We start from the raw sequence: 25,525 nt of genomic DNA, 5'->3' as shown, positions 1-25,525 counted from the left end.
ATACTCTGAGGTTAGCTTTTCCAGCTCCAATGTAGAGGACAAACAAAAGAAACCTCTCTATTTCCCTGCGGGTGGCTGTTTTAGATGAGGGGAACTCAACATCCACCTGAGGGTATTTCACCTTCATTCAAAATCTTTCGCTTCTCACAGTCTACGGCAGAATTTGAATGCTATGGAACTTTTAACATTTTTGGTCTTCTATAATTTGTTCCCAACATGTCTTTGCATATTATCTCCCCTCTATTCCCCAAATGAACCAGCTGCTCCAACACAGTCAGTGTCCTTCAAATGTTCTGGGCACTAAGCTATTCCTTCCCCTAGTATGACCTCTTCTTTCCATCTGCCCAAATTTTACCCATCAGCGTTCACTTATCCAACCCAAATGCCACCTGTTCATGAAATATTCTCTGACTACAATTATTTTATTTTATTTTTTAAATTTTTTTTAAAATTTATTTTTGGCTGTGTTGGGTCTTCATTGCTACGTGCGGGCTTTCTCTAGTTGTGGTGAGCAGGAGCTACTCTTCATTGTGGTGCGCGGGCTTCTCACTGCGGTGGCTTCTCTTGTTGCAGAGCACGGGCTCTAGGCGCACGGGCTTCAGTAGTTGCAGCACACGGGCTCAGTAGTTGTGGCATGGGGGCTTAGTTGCTCCGCGGCATGTGGGATCTTCCCAGACCAGGGATCGAATCCGTGTCCCCTGCACTGGCAGGCTGATTCTTAACCATTGCGCCACCAGGGAAGTCCTTACAAGTCTTTTAAAAGCCCCTGGCCAATTATACTTTTTGATATCCCCTTACGTTTCTTAATACAGGGCCTTGTACAAAGTAGTCACTAATAAATATTTGTTGACAATAAAAACTAGCTTAATTCACTGAGAACAAAAAAAGAGAAAGAATAGCAGAGTTATAGGAAGCTTTTCTGCTCTTCTGTGTAGTCTAGATTTTTACAGTACCACGAGGGGTAAAAGTGGTGAACTGCAGTATTCTGGATATAAGCTGGGCAAAAAAACATGTTCTGAGACATTTTTAAGGTTTTTTGGAAATGAAGGTAATAAAGCTTGATTACTCCAACATTGTCTTATGAGAGCTAGAGGCTCTGAATAAAGAAGAAAGGAGGAAAGGCCAGAAAGGAACCTGTGGATCTGGCTGCCAGCTGGACCTCACTCCCTCCTTGCCCTGCCTCACCTTCAGCCCACTGTAGAGGTCCCGGTGCAGCCGCTCCATAATGAGCAGCACAGCGATGCTGGAGCCACCACCATAGTTGTAGTCGATGACGGAACCGTGCAGATCCACCAATCGCTCATGCTTCGGCAGAGACCTGGTGAGAAGCGGAAAGGTCTGGGCTAGAGGTAACCTTGCATAGCATGTCACTACAGTGGAAGAAATAACCCTGAGACCGTGCAGAGTCCAGGCCCAGAGGTAAGAGCCCTTAGTACAGAGAGAGGGCAAAGAGAATGGCCTCTCTAACGAGGACAGAGAATTATGGAATCCAAAAACTGACAGGCCTTAAGGACTAAGGAAGAAAGTCAAATGGAAGGATGGGTCTGAGAAATTAGGATGGTGGGGAAAGGGCAGGTAAAGGCAGGAAAGGCCTTGAAGAGAGCACATTTCTGGGCCAGACACTGGAATACTGGTCTACAACATTTTGTGACATAGGAATGGAGAGACAAGGTATACTATAGCTCTTGGTACAAAATTTATACCAGGCTTCTAGCTTCTTCTCTGGATTGTTCCCCACAAAGAAGAATGAGACCAGAACCTACCTCATGTAGTGGAACTCCAAAGCTAGGTCGTTCCAGTGCTTCTCATCTGGAGGGACAACCGACTTGAGGGCACAAGGGAAGTGTCCCCCCCAGTTGTCACACAGGTACACCACACCATACTGGCCCCGGCCCAGTTCCTGTCCCAGTTTAGGTTTACCTATAAGGTACAGAGACAGAGATAAGGCAGGAAGGATGGGAACTTGCTGGGCAACCTCTCTAAGATTCTTAGACGTGGACCTGCCTAGAAGCAGGAAGTCATAATTATGCCAGGGGAAGAAATCTGGATGTTTTCTAAACCAGTAGTAACCTAACTGGTTTAATTTAAATAAACTTTGGTTGTGTTATTTGAACTATACAAATAGCAGGACCAAACAGACTTCATCAGAAATTCAAAAATACATCAATGGGTGTTTAGGCAGCTTTGCAAGGAAGCAGCTTTAGACACTGGGGTTCTCCAGGGTTGGACATGAGGATGTCAGGTATCCAGAACCTTCCTCCTCCAATTTACTAGGGAAAAAAAATAAGGACTCACGATGCAGCAAGACATCCTGTAAAGAACGGCTTTCCAGCGAAAGGCGGGCCAGGCGGGGAGCATGATCTTTCCGAACCTTCAGCCATAGATCTTCAGTTTTCTCCAACCGGCCTGAGTGGCCAGCTTCCAGCTGGGAAGGAAAAAGAAGAAGGAAATATGACTTATCAGGTCCCCAGCTTTGGCTTCCTCACCTATTATACAGGGATAATAATATCTACCTCATGAGGATACCTGTGAGAATTAAATAAGATATATGTAACATAGCTCAGAGATTGGCAGATAGTGAGCATTCATTAAGTAATACTTTTTCTTCCTGGATGCATAATCACATCTACCCACCCTCCCCTCCACACACATGTACACATGCACACGCGCACACCCCAAAGGGATAAGCAGATGTCACATAACTGCAAACTACTATGGAAGTTGGAATGTCATCCCTGTCACTCATTCCTGAAATACTATATAAACTCATATAAAATTCCTACCCCTCGATTTTCATTCCTCACTCAGTGAAGTGGGGAGAAATTAATTGAGTTCCTTCCATTCTCTCTAGAGTTAGAAAAATATCCACATGAAAAATTTACTGATGAAACAACCTGTAACTTAGTATTATCCTTTAACAGAATAGAAAGGAAACATACTGATGATTTTTTTAAAATTATGTAGACAGCAGTAGACAAAACATTCCACAGTGGATGAGGTTCCTCTCCGACTGATCCAGCTATACGTCCTTTCCTATATACCCACCTGCCGCAAGGAGGCTGCAAAGGCCTCATGAGAACTGTTGAGCCGAGTCCGGAATTGGCTGCAAATGCTCTTGGCCAACTTGGAGGCACTGAGGCTCTCGATGGCTTCCTGGGCCACCTTTCTCTTCCACTCTAGTGTGATGGCAGGTGGGCTCACCCATGTGATGCGCTGGATGATCTGTCAGGATGAGGACAGTGAGAACAGTGAGGGATGGGAGACAGGAACCACTAGGAAGAACCAACACCCCTCCCTCGCTGTGTTGCCCACTCATTAGGCCAGGATCTTAAGATAAGAGCTGTATGAAGTCCAGCACTCCTCTCCAATTCCATCTACCTCAAAATCGGGGCTCAGCCCAATGGAAAGCATCAAAGAACACTAGGCCTAGTCTGCATGCTCACAAATCAACACATTACATTCAGTACTGGGGGTGCCTGATAAATCCCTTTCTAGATACAGCAAATAACTCTACGTAAGAGTCAGATGGAACATCAGAAAGGAAACCACACTCATGGCCTTTGGCAACAAAGCCTGGTTCTGAGAAAACACTTAGGTTGGGAAAAAGAAATATGAAGAAGCTAGTGAAGCAGGTTTTTATGGCTCCATAAAATATCATTTAGACACATCACTTTTAAGAGTTAAAGGGGGCACTGTTAATAATTATTTCAGAACAGGCATAAACCAGGATTCTCCCAGGCAGGCAAACCACGACAAATGGCCACCTGCCCTGACAGACATCAGTTTGTTTAGGACAGACATCCTAGACATCAGTTTCTGTTGGAGCGACCAAGATTCACCTAAGCCAACTAGGGGCTGAAAAACACTTCCCTAAACAACCTCTACCTGTTTGATTTGCTCCCACAGCATCCTTGTAACTGAGGACCCTGAGTGAAATGTGACTTCAACATGATAGGCAGCATTTAAGATCTGAAAGAGAGTACACAAACGAAAGTCAATATTTCCTGAGTGGCTAATTAAAAATGCAATAATTGATATTTATTTCAAGAACATGGTCCAGTTTCAAGGTTCCCAAATCTATCCCTCAGTATATGTGCAGAGTCAACGCAGGCTGATCATCTATTTGGTGACTATTTGGGCTCCTTTACTTCATCTTCATCTTCTTGCTCATTGACTTAACTGCAATTTGACAGTTCACAAGCACCTCCCACAGACAGTGGTCATGAGATAGGAAAACAAAATAAAATTCAAACTGGACTGGCAGAAAGTTGAAAGGGAAATTCTTGACTAACTTGAAGCTGGGTTCGTGGGTGGATTCTGTTTCATGTGTTATCTGTGACACGCTCTTAACTACCCTTTGAGTACCTGTTTGAGATAATTACTGGTGATGTGAACCGAGACATCCTGAGACTTCTCTAGGCTCTGCAGACACCGTTCCAGGGTTCCGACGAAGCTCTCACGTAGGTAATCCACAGAGCTGATCAGCTTGTTAGCCACTGCTTGATTAAGCCGGGAGATGATGAGTTCCTGGATCTGTCGGATGCAGCATTTGATCTCTCTGGTGCCCACTGGTTCTCCATTCTCAGGGACAATGACATCTATGGAGGCAGAGCAAAAAGCTAGTTGGCTGTGAGGGGAAGGGGCAGGCACACTGAATAAAGGCAGCTCCCAAGTCAGACCCAAGGAGCTACCAGGAACAACAGCTACTAAACGCATATGGCTGACAAACTGACTCTCAGTATGACCATGGGCCACGCAACCCTCAACTACTTAAGGCATCTAAGAATCGTGAGAAGGAGCAACTGTGTACAGAATGAACCTATTGATTTTGTCAGCTCTTATGTCACATTTATAGAAGAGGAGAAACAACATGTATTGACTGCAGACTATTTGAAATGCACAGTAGGTATTTTTCATATGTAATCTAATTTAATCCCAACAACACTGTCAGGGGTATATTACTGGTTATATTTTATATGTCAGGAAAAAGCCTCAAAGAGAGAATAAAGCAGGCACTGGGAAGGGATGGTACAGTTAGGAAGGAATATAGCTAGCATTTGAACCCAAAGCGCATGGATTCCAAAGCCTCTTATCTTTGTAATAATTCACACTTCCTAGCATATTAATGAGAAAAATCCAAGAGTCAAGAATTCAATTTTAATCAACTACTAGAGAAATAAAAAGTAAAACTGGAACGCTGTCCCCACTACGCTACTAGCTCTCAGGATTAGAAAAGTCTGTTGTGCAAACCAGAGGACAGAAGAACTTAAGAGAAGACAAATCACCTATAAAAATTCCACTCCTAAAAAGGCCCTCTCTAATGTTAGAAACTTATATTGGTGCCACCTCTTTGGAAGAAATCTGGCAATATCTATCAAAAATTTAAGCTAGGGCTTCCCTGGTGGCGCAGTGGTTGAGAATCTGCCTGCCAATGCAGGGGACACGGGTTCGAGCCCTGGTCTGGGAGGATCCCACATGCTGCGGAGCAACTGGGCCCGTGAGCCACAACTACTGAGCCTGCGCGTCTGGAGCCTGTGCTCCACAACAAGAGAGGCCGCAACAGTGAGAGGCCTGCACACCGCGATGAAGAGTGGCCCCCAGTCGCCGCAACGAGAAAAAGCCCTCGCACAGAAACGAAGACCCAACACAGCCCCCCCCAAAATTAATTAATTAATTAAAAAAAATTAAGCTAACCAACCAATAAACAAAAGAAATCTATACACCCTTTGACCCAACTACTGTTTCTGCTTCTAGGAACTATTTTTCTAGAAATATACCCTTACAAGTCTCAAATACATGCATACACAATGATGATCAATGCAGTATACTCTGAGAAAGAAAGAGAGAAAGAAAGAGAAAGAAAGGGAGGAAGGAAGAGAAGGAAGGAAGGAAGGAAAGGAGGGAGGGAGGGAGGAAAGGAAAGGAGGAAAGAAAGGAAGGGAGGAAGGAAAGAAAGAAAGGAAGGAAGAAAGGGGCTTCCCTGGTGGCACAGTGGATAAGAATCCACCTGCCAATGCAGGGGACCCAGGTTCGAGCCCTGGCCCGGGACGATCCCACATGGCTGTGGAGCAGCTGGGCCCGTGAGCCACAACTACTGAGCCTGCACTCTGGAGCCCAGGAGCCACAACTACTGAGCCCGTGTGCTACAACTGCTGAGGTCTGTGCACCTGGAGCCCATGCTCCGCCAATAGGAGAGGCCACCGCAATGAGAGGCCCGTGCACCACAACGAAGAGTGGCCCCCGCTTGCCACAACTAGAGAGAGCCTGCGTGCAGCAACAAAGACTCAATGCAGCCAAAAATAAATATATAAAATAAATAAATTTATTTTTGAAAAAAAGAAAGCAAGAAACAGCCTACATATCCAGCAGTAGGGGAACAGTTAAATAAATTAAGGTATATCCATTAGAAGAAGACAAACTTCTCTGCACATTTATGGAAAGATCTCTAAGATATGGGGTAAGTGAAAAAGCAAGGGCAGAAGAACATATAGAGGAAAACTAGATGACTAGGAGACAGTATCTTTTTATCTTTGAGTAAAGTACCATGGTTATAGATACTATCTTTTCAAAAAATAAATAATTTATAAAGTATGTATGTCATGATACCTAGGGTGCATGCATTACCTTTATTTTAAAACAAACAAAAATCAGTAATAAAAATCTGGCTCCATAGGATATGTGGCAGCTCTCTTCTAAATCTACTTATCATTGCCTCAAGGATACCCAGAATGTATTAGAACAAGGTAAGAAGCAGCACGTAAGTCCTGTCTAAGATGTAGCCAACTAGGTAAGTAGAACCACAAGTCCACGATGTAGTTAACAGAGCCAGACATTTGATGTACTTGTTCCCAGTTACTCCACATCTGAGCTAACCACTGTGCCCCAGGTACCAAACATGGTATACCTGGTACATGAGAGACAATTAAATGTTTCATTGACTGCTCAGCCTACCTGCCCTGACAACCCTTTATCATGGCTACTCTGATGCTGGCATTGATGCTCCAGTGTCTTTTATTCAGGCACTGAATTAAATTAAACATTCAGAAGATTTCCTAGGATTTCCACTGCAAGTGAGCACTTCTCAGCAACTCCTCCCTACAATGGGAATTCACCAAAGAGGTATCTTTGTTCATCTTTAGAAAGACCTATAAGAAATCAAGCATGCTATGCTTGCTAAAGTATATTTCCTTTGTATCTATAAGTGTGACGAACATATACCATCACTCACACACTCATTCATTCTCCAAAGATATACTATACACAGACTGTTATTTGCTGCAAGGGATATAGTGATGAATAAGGACCCAGATCCTGTTCTTCATTTCTAGGATTTTAGAAAATAGAGGAACATAAATAACTATAATAATAAGATAAAAAGTGAAATACACCAGAAATTTCAGTTCCAGATGAAATACTATGGGAGTTCAGATGAACTGCAGTCATTATTAGCTAAGAAAATTAAAGACAACTTCATGAAAAATGTTATTTGGAAGACGCCTTGAAGGGTAGGTAGGATTTGCAAATTCACAAATAAAAGACATTCAGGTTTAGGGCAGGGCATAAGCAAAAAAAAAAAAAAAAAAAAGTAAAGGAAGCATACAGAGGACAGGAAGCAGTTGAGACCAACCAAAAAAGAAATTACAGGAAGGTGCATAGTGGGAAATAAGACTGAGAAAGTTGGAAAGGGTTAGGCTTTGGAAGATCTTGAATACTAGGCTAAGGAGTCTTAACTCAGTCTGTAGAAAGAGAGCCAATAAAGATGAACTGGAGAAAGGAGAGAAAGATGTCAGTGAGATCAGTCAGGTAACAATAGTTCAGTTAGACTAAAGAGGAAGGAATAGAGAAGCAAATGTATGTATGAAATAGGGAAGAAGACTCAGCAGGACTTGGCGACTGACTGGATACGGGGACAAGAGAAAGAAAACAGTTAAAGACCATGCTGAGGTTTTTGTTTAAGACTTTTTAAAAAATTTATTTTTTTTATTTTTTTTATTTGGCCGAGCCACGCAGCACGTGGGATCTTAGCTCCCCGACCAGGGATCAAACCCGTGCCCCCTGCATTGGAAGCGCAGAGTCTTAACCACTGGACCACCAGGGAAGTCTCCATGCTGAGGTTTTGAAGCTGGTTCCCAGGAAGATGGTAGCATCGGTAACTGGGAACAGATTAAGAAGCAGTAAAGCATGGAAATTAAGAGTATGGGCTCAGGAATCAGACCGTCTAGATTCAAATTCTGCCTCTACTATTTAGTAGCTGTGTGACCTTGAGCAAACTACTTAACCTGTCTGAGCCTGAGTTTCCTCATCTAGAAAATGGCAATAAGCAGAATCCACCTAGGGAGGTTGTTTTAGAAAAAAACAAAAACAAAAAACTGATGGTCATCAGGTCCCATGTCAGAAATGCTAGGTTGGAGGTCTGGAGTGGTCTTTAATGGTCTCAAGCATCTACATTTTCAAAAAGCCTCCCAGGTTATTTGGATGCATAGCCATGACTGAGAACCTAAAGGGTAACTTGCAAACCACGTACTTTAATTAATAGGTAGTAGAGCTAATGTTCATGCAGAAATCAGTATACAAAGTCAGTAGCATCTAAACCTCAGACACCAAAAGACCAGACTAAGCACTTGGCCCAGTTTTGTTAACGGTCATTCATGAAGAATGGGAATGCCAGAAAAGCTAAAACCGCTACTTTGGGAAATCCTTCTGAGTTAGGTCTCAGGAGCAGCCTGAAAAGAAAATGAGAGCATGACACACAAAAAAGAACCAACAAAGAAGCATGGGCCATGCCAAAGGAGCCAGGGTTAAAGCATGACTTAGTGACATTCTTCAAGCAGCTCTTCTCCAGTTTTATCAAGGCCAAGGGGATACAGATATAAACTGGAGACTAAAGAGCACTATTGGGATGAATTTACCAAAAGCTGGACTAACAGTCCTAGGAAGGAATGATGGTGGCATCTTCCAGGAAGGTCTCTCAGAACAAGAGAGGCCACCTTGGCTAAATGATTTAAGGTGGGCTCCTGCTAATGACAGTGGGGGTAGGTGAGATGATCCTGAGGTTCCTTTGGGCTTCAGCATTAATGTACTCAACTTCCAGCTGGAAAAGAGTTAGAGGATGCTGTAGTCCCCGCACCCTACCTAGTTCTCTAGGACCTACCTTTAAACTCCATGTTGGCAGCATCATCCAGAAGTTCCTCCTTCATGGTGTTAAGCGTCTCAACGATCATGTCCTTCATTTCCTCCTGCTTTCGGTTGGCAATATTCATCAGTGATTCGTACAACTCATTCTCCTTTTTTCGTGTATATTCTAGACGTTTGGGAGTAATCTGCAGGTCCCGCTGCATGTCAAAGGCCTGGTTAATAAAGATGTCAAGGCAGCGGCAGTGCACCAGGTTCAGGGCCTTGGCTGCGTCCACCAGGTGAGTCTGTAGCACCTGGTGAGAAAATGTGTTCAAGTGTCTCAGCTTCTCACTTTGCTCCACCAACATGCTCTGAGCTTTGGTGTCCTGGCTGGGGGTCCCACAGTTACAGTGACTGCTGCTCAGATAGCCCAGGTCAGTTAGCTGGCGATGGAGTGGTGATCTTTCATTCTCCATTCTTCTGGTGGAGGAGCTGATTATCTCCGAGCCCAGCTTTGGAACTTTGAAAAAGAATACGGGAAAGGAGAAATACTTTCGGATTTCCTGAAGCTCTTGCTCATCCCTTTCAGAGAGTTCATCTTTGTGGACTGCATAGGTTATCACAGGCAAGAAATCATTCACCAAGTCACCCAGAACATCCACTGTGGGCCGGAGGCCTTGGCACGGTGCTACCACAATGTCCACTTCCTAGAAGGGGAAGGGGGTCATATCAGCACTTCAGGGTCAGAACCACTCCTTGCCTCCCCAAAGTCCCACACTGAGACCAAAATCCAGATCTATGATGGGGCAACTGAACTTTGGTATGCCCCAATCATTTGTCCACCTCCTTCCTTGGTTACCAACACTCCCTGGTGCAGCCTATGCAGGCAGGCACTCGTCTAGAGAGAGTGAAAAAACAAATAAGTAGAAAGGATGGCAGTCCTTTTAGCCATTTTATTTTATTTATTTATTTATTTTCTTTTAGCCATTTGAGATAAAAAAGAATATTTAGGGCTTCCCTGGTGGTGCAGTGGTTGAGAGTCCGCCTGCCAATGCAGGGGACATCGGTTCGTGCCCTGGTCTGGGAAGATCCCACATGCCGCGGAGCAGCTGGGCCCGTGAGCCGTGGCTGCTGAGCCTGCGCGTCCAGAGCCTGTGCTCCGCAACGGGAGAGGCCACAACCGGGAAAGGCCCGCGTACCGCAAAAAAAAAAAAAAAAAAAAAAAAGAATATTTAGTCCCTTTTGTTGCTTTGGAAATTCCCATTAATTCCCTCTGATGAAGAAATAAGACAAATAGTAGATGAAGAAAGAACTCTTAACAGATTGGGAGTGAATCTGCCTAGAACATTCCTCCCCCTCTTTCTAACCTAACTCATCCCTATCTTTCTAACAGGGCTAATTCCTAAGGTCCTTTAAATTTCAATGTATACATCATGTCATACTCCTCGGGAGTCTTTCCTATTACACAATCCCAAGCACTCTCTACTTCTCCTTTTCTTAATGTTCAACACATTTATAATTTATTTATTTAAAACCTAATTTTTTCCCATTAGCCTATAAACTCTTTGAGGACAGGGACCATGTCTATCTTGTTCACTTCCATAACTCCAGTGCCTAGTACAGAGTAAGTCCTTAACTCTGTTGAATCAATCAATCAAGCAGCAAACTAAAGGCTAGATCTGCCAAACATTACCGTCCTATCCTAGGAGTTGGCAGGCATCCCAAAGTCTTAGCCACCTAAGTCTTTACCACCTAAGTAATACCTTTATGCTCATGTTCACTTGGTCTGGCAGAGATTAAGATTTGCCTATCCAATATTTAACCTCTGCATTATTGGGAAGGCAATGTCTTTTATAGACGGGGTGGCCAATAATAGGTGGGGCAACAGGAAAGCTCTTTAAAGGGTTGATTCTACTAGTAAGTACACCCTTTGGACTTGCCCTTCTTGCTTGGAGCACAGATGTGACAGACAGAGCAGCAGTGATCATCCTGCAGTCCTTGGGCAAAAGTGAGAGTAGAAGCCAGCCCTGAGGATGATGAAGCAAAAAGAAATAGGGGAGGGGGCTTCCCTGGTGGCGCAGTGGTTGGGAGTCCGCCTGCCGATGCAGGGGACACGGGTTCGTGCCCCGGTCCAGGAAGATCCCACATGCCGCGGAGTGGCTAGGCCTGTGAGCCATGGCCGCTGAGCCTGCGTGTCCGGAGCCTGTGCTCCGCAACGGGAGAGGCCACAACAGTGAGAGGCCCACATACTGCAAAAAACAAACAAACAAACAAAAACCACACACACACACAAAAAGAAATAGGGGGACTTATCTGTGGCGCAGTGGTTGGGAATCTGCCTGCCAATGCAGGGTACATGGGTTCAAGCCCTGGTCCAGGAAGATCCCACATGCCGCAGAGCAACTAAGCCCATGCACCACAACTACTGAGCCTGCGCTCTAGAGCCCACGAGCCACAAATACTGAGCCCGCGTGCCACAGCTACTGAGGTCTGCGCGCCTAGAGTCTGTGTTCTGCAACAAGAAAGGCCACTGCAATGAGAGGCCCATGCACCACAACGAGGAGTGGTCCCCGCTAGCCGCAACTGGGGAAAGCCTGCGTGCAGCAACGAGGACCCAATGCGGCCATAAATAAATAAATAAATAAATAAATAAATAATGTTTTAAAAAGAAAGAAATAGGGAGCTTGGATCTCTGATGACTACAGAGCTGCCACACCAGCCCTCAACTGCCTAGCTTTAGACTTCTTTTATGTGAGGGAAAAAAAGTAACCTCTGTCTTGCTTAATCAAGCCCCTACTTTTCTGATTGGTACATACGATGAATCCAATCATAACTGATAAACCCAACGCCTAAAGTGGGTGTCAAGAATGATCTTTGGTTTAGAAACAACTTTCCACAGGTCCTTTCCCTAGCTAGTAGTTTCTTTTTATTCTACTTCTTTCCTAAGGATCTTGAAGCACTTAAGAGCACGTATTTCCATCCATGCATATGTTCCTCCAAATCTCTGAAATTGCCTACTTTGCCTGGCACTCCAGACATAAGTTTTGACCTGGAGACTTGTGCCTATATCACCATTGCAGGCACACCAACTCCAAAGTCTGCAGACTCAAAATCAATCCTTTGCAGAATTCTAGTACATTTTAAAGAGTTATGAAAGAACTCAACACAAATCTGCTCAAGTCTGTGTCCTTAACAGTTATCAGATGTTGCAAATTTACTTTATTTGAAATCTAAGATATGCAATTTGTTTATTTTCTTTCAGACTAATACTCTGTTTTTATTCCTTTTTTGAGCAATAGGTATTATTGATGAAAGATTTTTAAAAATCAAAACCTGGGATCTTTTCCTTTCTGATCTCCTCCAGATAAGGAAGAAAGGGCTGGGAAATGCCAGCCTATTGTTTCTTATAGTGTGTGTGTGTGTGTGTGTGTGTGTGTGTGTTGTTTCTTGTAGTGTGTGTGTGTGTGTGTGTGTGTGTGTGTGTGTGTGTGTGTTGAAGGACAGAGAGACAGAGAGAGAGAGCGCTCTCCTATTTCCAGCAAAGCACAAAGGTCTCACCTCCTTCCTCAACAAAGAACTCATAAATTTTATTCTCAGGTAGGTCACAGAACTTTCATTTGGCTGGCCACTTTGAACTCCCTAAAGCTAAAAGTGCTTTTACCATCTCAGCATTTGTAATTTGAGCAAACACTGTATAAATCCACGTGCTTTCTACCCAAGCCTAGGCCAAGAAGAAATCTGCTGTTTCATGTGTGCCTCGAATTGCATGGAATGTTTTCTGATTGGAAGACTAGTGTGACACTCACCCTGCTATTCAAAACAAGCCCCTTCACTACACTGAGTCACACTGCTGGAGTATCAGTCACTTCATGAGGCACATTCAAAAAGTGGGTAAGAACTTTTAGGGTTTAGAGTACCACATGCAATTGCCTAAATGCCAAAACTTTAATTACATATAATAATTAGATAGGCTAGAAGAGAATCCCAAGAACTGAAAATTTATAACAAGATAATTATAGATGACAGTGGTTTTTTAAAAATATTTTTTAAATTGCTTGTCTTAAGTATATATCTTTTTAAAGGTATAAATCAATCAGACTTATTGTAGAAATATTAAGGGAAGAAAACCTAAATATTCAAAACCAAAGTTAAGTGTTGCTTAGAAAGTTTTCAGGAAGAATTTTGTTGGCTTGTTTATTTGATGGATTTTTTAAAAATTCTAAAATAAACTTCCAGGTTTTCCTCAAAGGACCATTTTGTGTGTGTAACACAACCATCAGCCAAAGCTGCCAAGTCCATTTGTAGAACCAATATCCTTTGTAAGGGACAGTTGACTTTATTTGCTCATAGTTGCAAATTCATTTAAAAAAAAATAGATTCAGTGGATAAAGAAGATATGGCATATATATATATATATATATATATATATATATATATATATATATACACACACACACAAACACACAGTGGAATACTACTCAGCCATAAAAAGAATAAAATTTGGCTGTTTGCAGTAACATGGATGGACTTGGAGAGCATTATGCTAAGTGAAATTAGTCAGAGAAAGACAAATACTGTATGATATCACTTACATGTGCTATCTAAAAAATAAAACAAACTAGTGACTATAACAAAAAAGAAACAGACTCACAGATACAGAGAACAAACTAGTGGTTACCAGTGGGGAAAGGGAAGGAGCGAGGGGCAAGATAGGGGTTATGAGGTACAAACTACTATGTATAAAATAAATAAGCTACATGGATATATTGTACAATACAGGGAATATAGCCCATATTTTATAACTATAAAGGAATATAACCTTTAAAAATTATGAATTACTATGTTTTACACCTGTAACATATAATATTATATATCAACTATACTTCAATTTTTAAAAATTCCCCCAAAATGAATTCTGATGGTAGGTACTACCTGGTACATTGGCACCTTGAAAGAAGTTGACTACTCCTAAATACATCTTGTACTAAACAAAAATGGATAGAAAACAAGTACCATGCTCTCTCTTCTCCGTTCCCCAGTTAATTAACTTGTGCAGTCGGTCTCACTGTTCTGACTATCAAGACTGTTGGAAGACAGGCAAAAAGAGCTACTGGCTGAGACCCTGGCAGCAGCACAAGTTAGACTGGAATGTGATATGTGATTCTGCAAGACTCACAGCAAAGGGATGACTCATGCCTGACGGTTATAAACAAAAAGGGAAGCCATCACTGTCTCCTGGAGACCGGGAGTGAAAACAATTCACAGAGAGGATGAGCCCTGTTCTGGGTCCTATTATGGCCACCTGAGAGGGAAGACTGACCTAAGACTGTTTCATGGAAGGCTGTATTCCTTCCTGGCCCTTAGAACAGTGTCTGGCACTTAATGAGCATCCAATAAATAAATGTGCAGTTGGACTTCCCTGGTGGTCCAGTGGTTAAGACTCTGTGCTTCCACTGCAGGGCGTGTGGGTTCGATCCCTGGTCGGGGAACTAAGATCCCACCTGCTGCTTGGTGTGACCAAAAAAATAGTAACAGTAAATAAATAAATAAATGTGCAATTACTGGATGAATAAATGATGCCTTTACTACTTGCTCAAAACCACTTTCAATCATCCTATATAAAATTTTCTATTTTTAACCCATATCCACACATTTATCTGGAACTGCTATTTGCATCTACTCCAAGAATGAAGCAGTGAGTAAACATTTGGCTCCTAACTCAATCAAGGAAGAAGAATTCCAGGGAATCATGAGAGTACACCATAATTCCCATTTTGAGTCACAGCAAATTCCTAAAGAGATTTCTCTTTTAGAATACATCTGCACAAATCTGTCGAATCTACATAAGTTGATACATTACCATCAATTTTCTTGGCAAGATTAAGAGAATGTAATAGAAAGGAGATTGCTACTCTGTTTCTGCAGTACGCGGGCCTCCCACTGTTGTGGCCTCTCCCATTGCGAAGCACAGGCTCTGGACGCGCAGGCTCAGCGGCCATGGCTCACGGGCCCAGCCGCTCCACGGCATGTGGGATCTTCCCAGACCGGGGCACGAACCCGTGTCCCCTGCATCGGCAAGCGGACTCTCAACCACTGCGCCACCAGGGAAGCCCTCTGGTTTTGTTTTTTATGTAAAAGCTTTTTATGTAAAATGACACTACCTTAAGTGCCAAGAAGAAATGGCTCAATCACTGAAGCCCGACCACTTCCTAAGAATATTGGCTCTTACTGGTGAGGACTCCTTACTCTATGGCTCATGGCATATTACTGAAACTCAGTGATAGCTAAGGATGATTATCTTAACTGATGGTTCAAACAGAAGATGATCACGTACTCAGGTAGGTCATAAATATCTTTATTTTCCCTATAGTTCTGAAGCCTCATTACATCACACAGAAGAGAAGTACATAACTATATAAGAGTCCTGCCCTTGCCCAGCAACTGCCACAGCCTCGACTCCAATCCCTGTCTCTGTATTCTACCTATCGTCACTATCAATTCTCCTCCCATGCCCACTCTCACAGGGCAATGGGAGGTTTTTCCCATCTGTTTTTACACAGGATTGATTTTTCCTCATTTTTATACAGTTCCCTGAATTATCACTCTTAAATGTCAATTACATATTAAGGCAAATACCTCCCTCTTCTTGTTACATTGTAGAAAATCCCTTTACTCTTGGTACAAACACTCTCCACTGGGGAGCTGTGACTGACTGAGCTGCTTTCTAGAATATAACAGGCCACAAGCAGCTGTGTCAACCCAGAGCTTCACCCCAGCAGTCAGCATAGAACAGATACAAGCTTATCTCCCTACCTAGTAAAAAGTAGGGAGTGGTAACTCAGAGGCCATAACAAGACTTGGGAAAAACCATAATCCCAACCAAAGCCCTGAACTAGCCACAGAAAGCATGAGACCATCATGCTAAAAGTGGAAATATGTTTACAATCCCAAACACCCCAAAGTAAAGGCTTTAGGTCTGTGTCTCAACTCATAAGCATGAAGCCCTTAAGGATCAGAACTATCTGATTTCATACTGTGATGAATGAGATAACAGACAAATTGACAACAATATACTGAATAGCCTCTGTGTGGTCTATTGGGTTGGCCAAAAAGTTCGTTCGGTGACGGAATACATTGTTTAATAAAATTCTTGGTGAAAATGAAAAACGTGTCTTTTATTTTTACTTAAAACCAAATGAACTGTTTGGACAACTCAATACCTTGTGGATATTCAAACATCCAGGTACCCACATATACAGATAAAAGTAGGAAAGTGAAGCTTTATTCTCTTATCACTTACTAGACCCATCAAGAGACCACAGTAGAATGGAGAAGAAGGAAGAAGGGGAAACTTTACCTTTTAACTTTATAACTTTAACTTTTGTATTTTTTACCTTTTTATAACATCTCTCGTTTTATTACAAAAGTACTTCATAATAATTATGAAGAACTTTGCTTCTAACTAGAGCAGAATAACTCTAAGCTGGAACCAGAAGGACTTAAGTTTGACAAAAGAAAGGAGTTCCACCGTGGATGGCTGTCAGGGAAGGGACAGGTGACTGAGAGAATAGGAAATCCTCTTCTCAAGGACACTAATTAATTCATTCAAAGGGAGACTTGCTAAGTGCCTGACACTGTTCTAGATGCTTTACACTTAGTCTCTTATTTAAGCCTCACACCAGTCCTAAAAGATACAGATTACTACTTCTATTTTACAAATGGGGGACACCCCAGCACCACAGTCACACAGTTAGTTAAGTAACCAAGCCAGGATGTAAGTCCAGGCCTACCTAACTACAAAGACGGTGTTTAGGGCTTCCCTGGTGGCGCAGTGGATGAGAGTCCGCCTGCCGATGCAGGGGACATGGGTTTGTGCCCCGGTCCGGGAAGATCCCACATGCCGTGGAGCAGCTGGGCCCGTGAGCCATGGCCACTGAGCCTGCGCATCCGGAGCCTGTGCTCTGCAACGGGAGAGGCCACAACAGTGAGAGGCCCGCGCACCGCAAAAAAAAAAAGACCGTGTTTAAACAGTAACTGAAGGCCCACTGTGTCAGGAACTGTCTGGGCTGGTGTTAGGAAAGTTCTGAAAGAAGAATAAAGGATGGACAAGATGATTTCAGGGACCCTAACCGTCCTACTGTCTATGTTAAAAAGTATACGCTGGCTATAGGTAAAAGCCTTGCTCTGCTATGAAACAATGCTGCAAAAGAAGTCGAAAAGAGAATATTTTTAATTGCCCGAATAACAGAACTTCTGCCTGCTGACAGTACTTTCAACCTCTGCATCTCTGAATCAGGGAGGATTCCCTACCGCCACCATCCATTACCGAAAGGGAAACACAAACAGATCTTTGAGACAGTGAAAATAGAAAGAGATGCCATTTGGTGCAGGAAAGAGGTAGATAGGATCCTTTAAAAAGGGAGAAAACAAAAGAGGAAGATTAAGACCATAATCCCTTGCCAGATTTTCCCCCAAAGAGCTAATCTTAGAAGGCCAAAAATGAATCAGTGGTGGTGAATTGAGAAAATATAGCCTCAGCTTTAAGCTGTTCTTTTTAAGAGGGATCAAGGCTACTATAGTGAGCATAGGGATTTTAAAAAGAATCTTGCCTCTAAACCACATATATCCTTAATAGGTAAAATTAACCTATTAAAAGTATTACCAGGTTTCTTGGCAAAGAGCAATGTATTGGTTATATTTCACTATGTATGTTAGTGTGTGTTAGGGGAAAGGCAAGAGCGATGTTGAATTCAAAGAACATAGAATTACTGCCTAGAAGGAACTTATAATTTAGCATTTGCCTGAACTTCCCATATCCTTTTTTAACACATCACTTTAGTTCCCCTTTCTTTTTGCCCCATAAAATCAGGGTTTCTTTAATTATGTTTCTAGAATAGCATTATTTCTCTTATACATATTACCCCAACTTTGTTTCTTTTCCCTTAGAAATGGCCATCTTTAACCTAATTCCATATACTCTCTCCTCCCAAAAGTATCTGCTTACCTTGAAGATAGTCACCCAAGCTTCTTTCCAACTTTTTACCAGTCAACTGTTATCTTTCAATCTAGATACACTCAAGAGAAGACATGGTATCTAACTAAAAGTAAGCAACACATAAATTTAGTTTCATAAGGCACCAAAACAAATACGAAAAACTAGACAAAAATTGAGAGAAGCTAGTTTTTTAGCAACAAACAATGTTTAGTAAATTTGGGGGTTAAAATTTTGCATAAATTTGTGATTTTTAGTAAGATACTTTGATTTGGGGTTATGAAAGTATTAACTGCTGATAAATTAAAACTAACAGTGTCTGTATGGATCAACAGAACAGAATAGAAAGCCCAGAAATAAACCCACACACGTATGGGCAATTAATTTCCGACAAAGGAGGCAAGAGTATACAGTGGAGAAAAGACAGTCTCTTCAGCAAGTAGTGTTGGGAAAGCTGGTAGGTCAGTCGCCCAAGGCAATAGAAATAAAAGCAAAAATAAACAAATGGGACCTAATCAAACTTACAAGATTTTGCACAGCAAAGGAAAGGATAAAGAAAACGAAAAGACAACCTACAGACTGAGAGAAAATATTTGCAAATGATGTGACTGACAAGGGCTTAATTTCCAAAATATACAGCTTGTATAACTCAATAACAAAAAAACAAACAACCCAATCAAAAAATGGGCAGAAAATCTAAATAGATATTTTTCCAAAGAAGACATACAGATGGCCAATAGGCACATGAAAAGATGCTCAACATCACTAATTATTAGAGAAATGCAAATCAAAACTATAAGGAGGCGACAGAGGAATGGATAAAGAAGATATGGTACATATACATAATGGAATATTACTCGGCCATAAAAGAGAACAAAATAATGCCATTTGCAGCAACATGGATGGTCCTAGAGATTGTCATACTGAGTGAAGTAAGTCAGACAGAGAAAGACAAATATCATATGATATCACTTATATGTGGAATCTAAAAAAATGGTACAATTAAACTTATTTACAAAACAGAAATAGAGTCACAGATATAGAAAACAAACTTATAGTTACCAGCGAGGGGAAAAGGGGGGGAGAGATAAATTGGGAGACTGGGATTGACATATATATGCTATTATATATAAAATAGATAACTAATAAGGACCTACTGTATAGCACAGGGAACTCTACTCATTACTCTGTAATGACCTATATGGGAAAAGAATCTAAAAAAGAGTGGAGATATATATGTATAACTGATTCACTTTGCTGTACACCTGAAAGTAATACAACATTGTAAATCAACTATACTCCAATAAAAATTTTTTAAAATAAATGAATAAAATAGATAACAACAGCAAAACAAAACTGTAATGAGGTACCACCTCATACCAGTCAGAATGGCCATCATTAAAAAGTCTACAAATAACAAATGCTGGAGAGAGTGTGGAAAAAAGAGAACCCTCCTACACTGTTGGTGGGAATGTAAATTAGTACAGCCACTATGGAGAACAGTATGGAAGTTCCTTAAAAAACTAAAAAGAGAGTTGCCATATGATCCAGCAATCCCACTCCTGGGCATATATCCAAAGAAAACTATAATTTGAAAAGATACATGCACCCTAATGTTCATAGCAGCACTATTTACAATAGCTAAGACATGGAAGCAACCTAAGTGTCCATCGACAGATGAATAGATAAAGAAGATGTGGTATATATACACAATGGACTACTACTCAGCCATAAAAAAAGAACTAAATAATGCCATTTGCAGCAACATAGATGGACCTAGAGAATATCATACTAAGTGAAGTAAGTTAGAAAGATAAATACCATATGATATCACTTACATGTGGAATCTAAAATATGACACAGATGAACTTATTTATGAAACATAAACAGACTCACAGACAAAGAAAACAAACTTCTGGTCACCAAGGGGGAAAGAGGGTGGGGGAGGGATTAGGAGTTTGGGATTAGCAGATACAAACAACTATATATAACACAGATAAATAACAAGCTCCTACTGTATAGCACAGAGAACTATATTCAATATCCTGTAGTAAACCATAATGGAAAAGAATTTGAAAAAATATACATATATGACTGAATCACTTTGCTGTACAACACTGTAAATAACTAAAAAATTATAAATCAAATTAAAAACTTTTAATTTTTAAAAATTAAAAAATAAAAATATCAATGTCTGTATGAAATTACAAACAGATTATTTCCATTGATGGCTACTGACTGAGGGTTATAAAGAGAAAATTTTACTACTCCAAATGGTTAAGAGTTCAAAGTAGTAAAAAAAAAAAAAGTTTATTTGCAAGTCATTAGACCTTTCCTGGAAACATTAGTCTACTTTAGTTCCCTGAAATACACCCTACCAGACATCACCATGAGCCAGTAACCATGACAGTGTGTGGCAGCCTGGCTGCCAGGTGACATGTACATTTGTCCAAAGGGCCAGAAAACACCTGGTAGGGATAAACAGGCTATTGATTAGAGCAGAAAACTGAGAGCTATGAAACTGCCACAGAAAATGAAATGCCACTGCTAGGCTGCAGGAATCCCATCTTAGGCTGAGGAAGTTTAATCATCTCTGCTTCTTTTTATTCCTTTTCTTATAGGTGTTCATAGGGAAAAACATATACACACTCACACATCAGATTGAGGCAACTCTAAGGCAGACAGCTGTGTTCCACTGGACTTGTAAAAGGAACAAAAAAGAAAAGGAGGTGATGTATGTACCAGAAAGGGGGTGAAGGTTAGGAAGGGGAAGTATGTAAATGAAGACAGAACTAGCAAATATGGTGAATGGTAAAATGTGTTGCCAGCTGGAAGATGACTATGTTTTAACACTAAATGAGGTTTCAGAAACTAACAGCTTGATAGTATTCCTCTATTATTGAATTATGAACTGAGAATCTCAGGGGACCCAGAGCTAAAAAGCTGGGAATACTGTGGTATTCCATGTGGGTACCACGTGAGTTGGCCTATTCCAGAACAAACTGAAAATGGCTAATTTATGAGGTCTTTAAAGTAACGTATTAGAAGAATGACCATTGTATAAGTATTAGAAGAATGACCATTGTATAAGAGCGTAAGGGGAAATTCTGTTTTAATAATTTGACAGTTAAAAATGAACATCTCACTTCCCCTATTTCAATCTTGGTTTCCTTTAGCTAAATGTTTCCTTTCTTTACCACTCCCTTTACAAACCAAATGGAAGGGCTGTTTAGAGCTAACTCCCTGGCCACAACCCTGGCTGTTTAGAGCTAATATAACTGGGGCTAAAAAAAAAAAGATCTTTCTCACTGGCACAAAGAATCTTCAAGGTAGTTAGGAAATGCTCCCAGCAGTAAGCTGAGCATCCCTGATACACTAAATGGAGACAGGAGTCTGACTATAGTGACTGAGCACGGCCTGAGGACCCCAAAGGCTGCTAAGGCCCCTCTGAGGCTCAGCATCAAGGGATTCTAAAGTTAGAAATGCTGTTTCCACATCAAAACCACTGGAGTATAAAGCAGATCCGGAGAAACACTGGCTAAGGAAGCCTCACAAACCACATGAAACAGAACAATGAGAGGCTGGAGAATTCCACAAGAAAAGAGAAGAATATTTCTCAAGAAAGAGAATATATATTTCAACTGTGCAGAGAGAAAGTTAATTAGGTATCTCAACTTCCCTCCCAGCCAAGTAGCCTCCTTAACTGTTAACTCAGTTTGAGTGCTTACTACATATACCTGGAGCAGCGATGGGAACTCTCACCAGTAAGATACGTGCTCAGGTATGCACTTGGGAAATGGCTCTCACTTTCTTTTCTGTGACTTTATTTTATCGCCTCAATTCATGGGACAAAAGTAAATGAGCATTAAAAATTAAAACCAATAAAATGAAGGGACACAGAAAAATCAATCAGATAATGTGCCTGTCCTGCAGATGGCTTTGTTCACATTCCAAGACTCTTTACAAAAGGCAAGAACAGGAAAAATCACCACCCAACCAACAGCAGTCATTTCAGCTATTTAACAGTGTTTTTTAAGTTGCAGGTCACAATACATTAAGTCAGATGATCAATTCAGTGGGCTGCTACCATCATTTTTTTTAAAAAGGAAGTCAAATAGAATAGAGAAGAAAATATCAGTGTGTTTTGCAAGAAGTAAAAGAATTGTCTCATGAAACTTTATTTCAAATGTATGCGTGTATATATGTACTGGGTCCTGATAATAAAATGTTATTTCTTAGAGTGAATTAAAATCTAAAAAAGTTTGAAAACCACCAAGCTATTGGAAACTGAAGGAACTAGACCAGAGCAGAATACTATAGAGATTGTGTATGGATCAAATACTTATGAATTGTGAAGACGTTTGTGGGTCAACTGAGCAGGCTCAGTCAATAAACAAAGATCACTGTCAGAGCTACTGTCAGAGTTATCCAAGAACTCTAACATCGTCCTGGAGCTAAGCAGTACACGCTCCCAGTCTGAACACAGAGGAAAGCCATCACTGAAACTGAGCTGAGAGGAAATGCTGGCTGGTATACGTAGCCCCCTCCAGCATTTGTCAAGATAAAAGAAATCTGGACTCTGGAAGGAAATGAGATGACAGTTTCTACTTCTAGAGGATCATAGGCCGAGGGCACAACCAAAGGACTCACTCACTGGCTGAGAGATCAAGCCTTCTAGAACAGGGGTAGGTGAAGAGAAGAAGAAACCGTTCTCCTAGTCCTGCCAAACCAGCCCGCCCTTCCTGGCACAGCTAACCAAGGTGATGAACGCTCTGTTTTGAGCACGTCTGCATTCTTTTATTCCTACCAGCTCCTGATCCCTGACATAGTCACCTTCCCTGCCCATCTCCCCCCTATTCTCTTGACCCCCAACATAGTCACATCCTCTGCTCATCCCCATTTGGCCTAATCAAATAGCCCAGTCCTAGCTATACAGTAGCAAGGGAAGCCCTGCACAAGAGACGAGTCCTTCCTAAATGGAGATCTGAATACCAGATAGACAATATGATCTTTTAGGAGATGCCGCAAGACCTGTGTTCTGTTTGGGAGTTGGAAGAATATCTTTGAGAAAAGCAAAGATATTCTTCAGATGACGGGATCTCCATATCTCCTTACATTGAGCCAGACCTGTCCTCAAGTTCTGAAGTCCCTTAGAAAGCAGGAGACATGATCTGCCTCACTTAGTAAATAATGGCAGGTCTAAGGAAAACTTCAAAAGTTCTTCACTTGTTCTCAACTCAAATAAGAACATTAATCATCTTATTTGCACCTTTCAGAAAGGGATGGCTAGAGACAATTCTAGCAACACCTTCCTGATAAGAAATGAAAAAAGGATTTCTAATCCTGATCCTAATTCTGTCAAAGCACAGTTGAGATGCAAGTAACACATTCCTTCAATTTTAGACAGGGATTAAGCAAATTGCCCAGGGCCTTGCAGCATGGTAGTAGAGGCAGCGATGGGCACTGCTATAGCCTTGTCTGGTTTTCAACTTCCTAGATCATGTTCCTTTGATTCTATCAGCTGATGCTCAGAGCCCAGAGTACATATTGCCAAATTACTTTCTGAGAAAGCTCAAATACAAGGAAAGCTGGTATGTATCTGTGCAACTATATAAGTATGAGTTTGGTACCTGTAAGAGAGCATGGTGCATCGTCACCTCCAGTTCGGCTAAAACATGGGCAGCATCCTCACTGTCCTCTTGGACCTCCAGGTCCTCCTCAGGGATGGTGTCCCAGTTGCCCTGGTGAGCAACCAGCGTGTGCACTAGTTCATACTGGCCAGGGAGTGCCAGGCTGACCCGAGTCTGAGTCCCATAGGTGAAGCGGAGGCGCCGAAGCTTACAGTTCTCCTCACTGCCCAGCTTGGTGGTGGGAAGCACCTGCACCCCCAAGAGCAGGTTCAACAGCTGGCACTTGACATTACAGTCCTGGCCGAGGATCAAGATGCAGGGGAGGCAGTCCACAATCTGCTGGAGGTACTTCTCTTCCTTAGGTGGGAAGGAAATGCAGCTCAGCTGGCCTGGTTGGGGAAGGGGAGGGTGGAGAAGGAGAAAGGAGTACAGAGAGAAGAGTGAGGAGGGGTAGGGAGAGACTTCCAGGGAGATCCCATTAGGATGTCAGGCTCCTAGAAAAGAAATTTCTAGGAAGCTGTTGGCTGAAGGAGATACCAGGAAAACATCCCAGTCAGAAAAGGTTCCTCAAATATCAAACAGGATTCCCCTCTCTGGCTCATTCCCAGAACAGTTGTTTCTATCCAGAAAGGTGGCAGTGACCTGAGCTACCCTCCCCTCTTGTTTTTCAACCAGTGGAGGGACAGCCTAAGGAGTTTACAGGGACTCAAGTACAAGATGATTAAATTGACAAAGCCAGAAAAGACTACACTAACTGGGATATGAATCCAAGAACCGAATATATCAAAATGAAAACCTTCCTTGTGACATAAGACCTAATACTTGAACATATAAAGGCCCTTTAAAATGACTCTACCACATGCAGTTTTAGCTTATTTTCCTCATTTATAACATATTTTATAACTAAACGTATCAGCCAGTCTTTAAATACGCATGTATTGAAATAAAATGTTATTCAAGTGTGCACGAGCTCTAGAACCTCTTCTGGTTCATTTCACTGATGGCTGGTGACAGCATCCCAGCTGCCAAGTCATCTGTTTCCTTAAAACACTGGGCGCTCAAGATCAATATCCCCTAATCAAATCACATTCTTTCAGTTTATGGAGGACGAGACCCTGAATAAGACAAAGGGAAAGAACTACCTGTTAGGATAAAATCCAGGCAAATCTAGGAAGAGATGTGATCCATCTCAGAAATATCCTTTCAGGACACCACACTCATCTAAACAGATCAAATAATACTCAAGAGAAAACAAGGGACTTCCCTGGTGGCACAGTGATTAAGAATCTGCCTGCCAATGCAGGTGACACGGTTTGAGCCCTGGTCCGGGAAGATCCCACATGCCTCGGAGCAACTAACCCCGTGCGCCACAACTACTGAGCCTGTGCTCTAGAGCCCGTGAGTCACAACTAGTGAGCCTGCGTGCCACAACTGAAGCCCACGCTCCGCAACAAGAGAAGCCACCACAATGAGAAGCCCGTGCACCGCAATGAAGAGTAGCCCACGCTAACTGCAGCTAGAGAAAGCCCGCGTGCAGCAACGAAGACCCAATGCAGCCAGAAATAAATAAATGAAAATAAAAAATAAAAATAAAAATAAGTTTTTTAAAGAGAGAAAACAAAAGTCTTCCTAAAGTATGAGAACATCTATTTGGCAAAAAGAACCAGAAATTAGTTGACTAGAACTCTCATATTCTGAACTCAATCACTCCCCAGCTTGTTCAGTGCCAGTGCCTGTCCAAGTCTAAGATTCAGGCAACTTTGTGTTTGTCCAGAAAGGCACAGACACA

General features: G+C 41.9%; 1 protein-coding gene across 3 annotated transcripts in view; it reads right to left on the bottom strand.

The window, feature by feature from the left end:
* The window catches only part of DSTYK (dual serine/threonine and tyrosine protein kinase), a 56,737-nt gene that overhangs the window by 8,588 nt on the left and 22,624 nt on the right, over positions 1-25,525 (bottom strand). For all 3 annotated transcript variants that reach the window (XM_060091053.1, XM_060091054.1, XM_060091055.1), the window contains exons 2-9: positions 23,737-24,125; positions 9,152-9,821; positions 4,366-4,598; positions 3,886-3,969; positions 3,046-3,222; positions 2,296-2,425; positions 1,764-1,920; positions 1,186-1,318 (exon numbers count right to left, since the gene is read on the bottom strand). In XM_060091053.1, coding sequence (XP_059947036.1) covers positions 1,186-1,318; positions 1,764-1,920; positions 2,296-2,425; positions 3,046-3,222; positions 3,886-3,969; positions 4,366-4,598; positions 9,152-9,821; positions 23,737-24,125 — 1,973 coding nt within the window. The remainder of the gene's footprint in view (positions 1-1,185; positions 1,319-1,763; positions 1,921-2,295; positions 2,426-3,045; positions 3,223-3,885; positions 3,970-4,365; positions 4,599-9,151; positions 9,822-23,736; positions 24,126-25,525) is intronic.

This window comes from Mesoplodon densirostris, chromosome 2 (assembly GCF_025265405.1).
Source record: "Mesoplodon densirostris isolate mMesDen1 chromosome 2, mMesDen1 primary haplotype, whole genome shotgun sequence".
Classification (NCBI taxonomy): Eukaryota; Metazoa; Chordata; class Mammalia; order Artiodactyla; family Ziphiidae; genus Mesoplodon; species Mesoplodon densirostris.
Note: the sequence above shows the minus strand (reverse complement) of the source record. Positions and strands in the feature narration are given on the sequence as shown.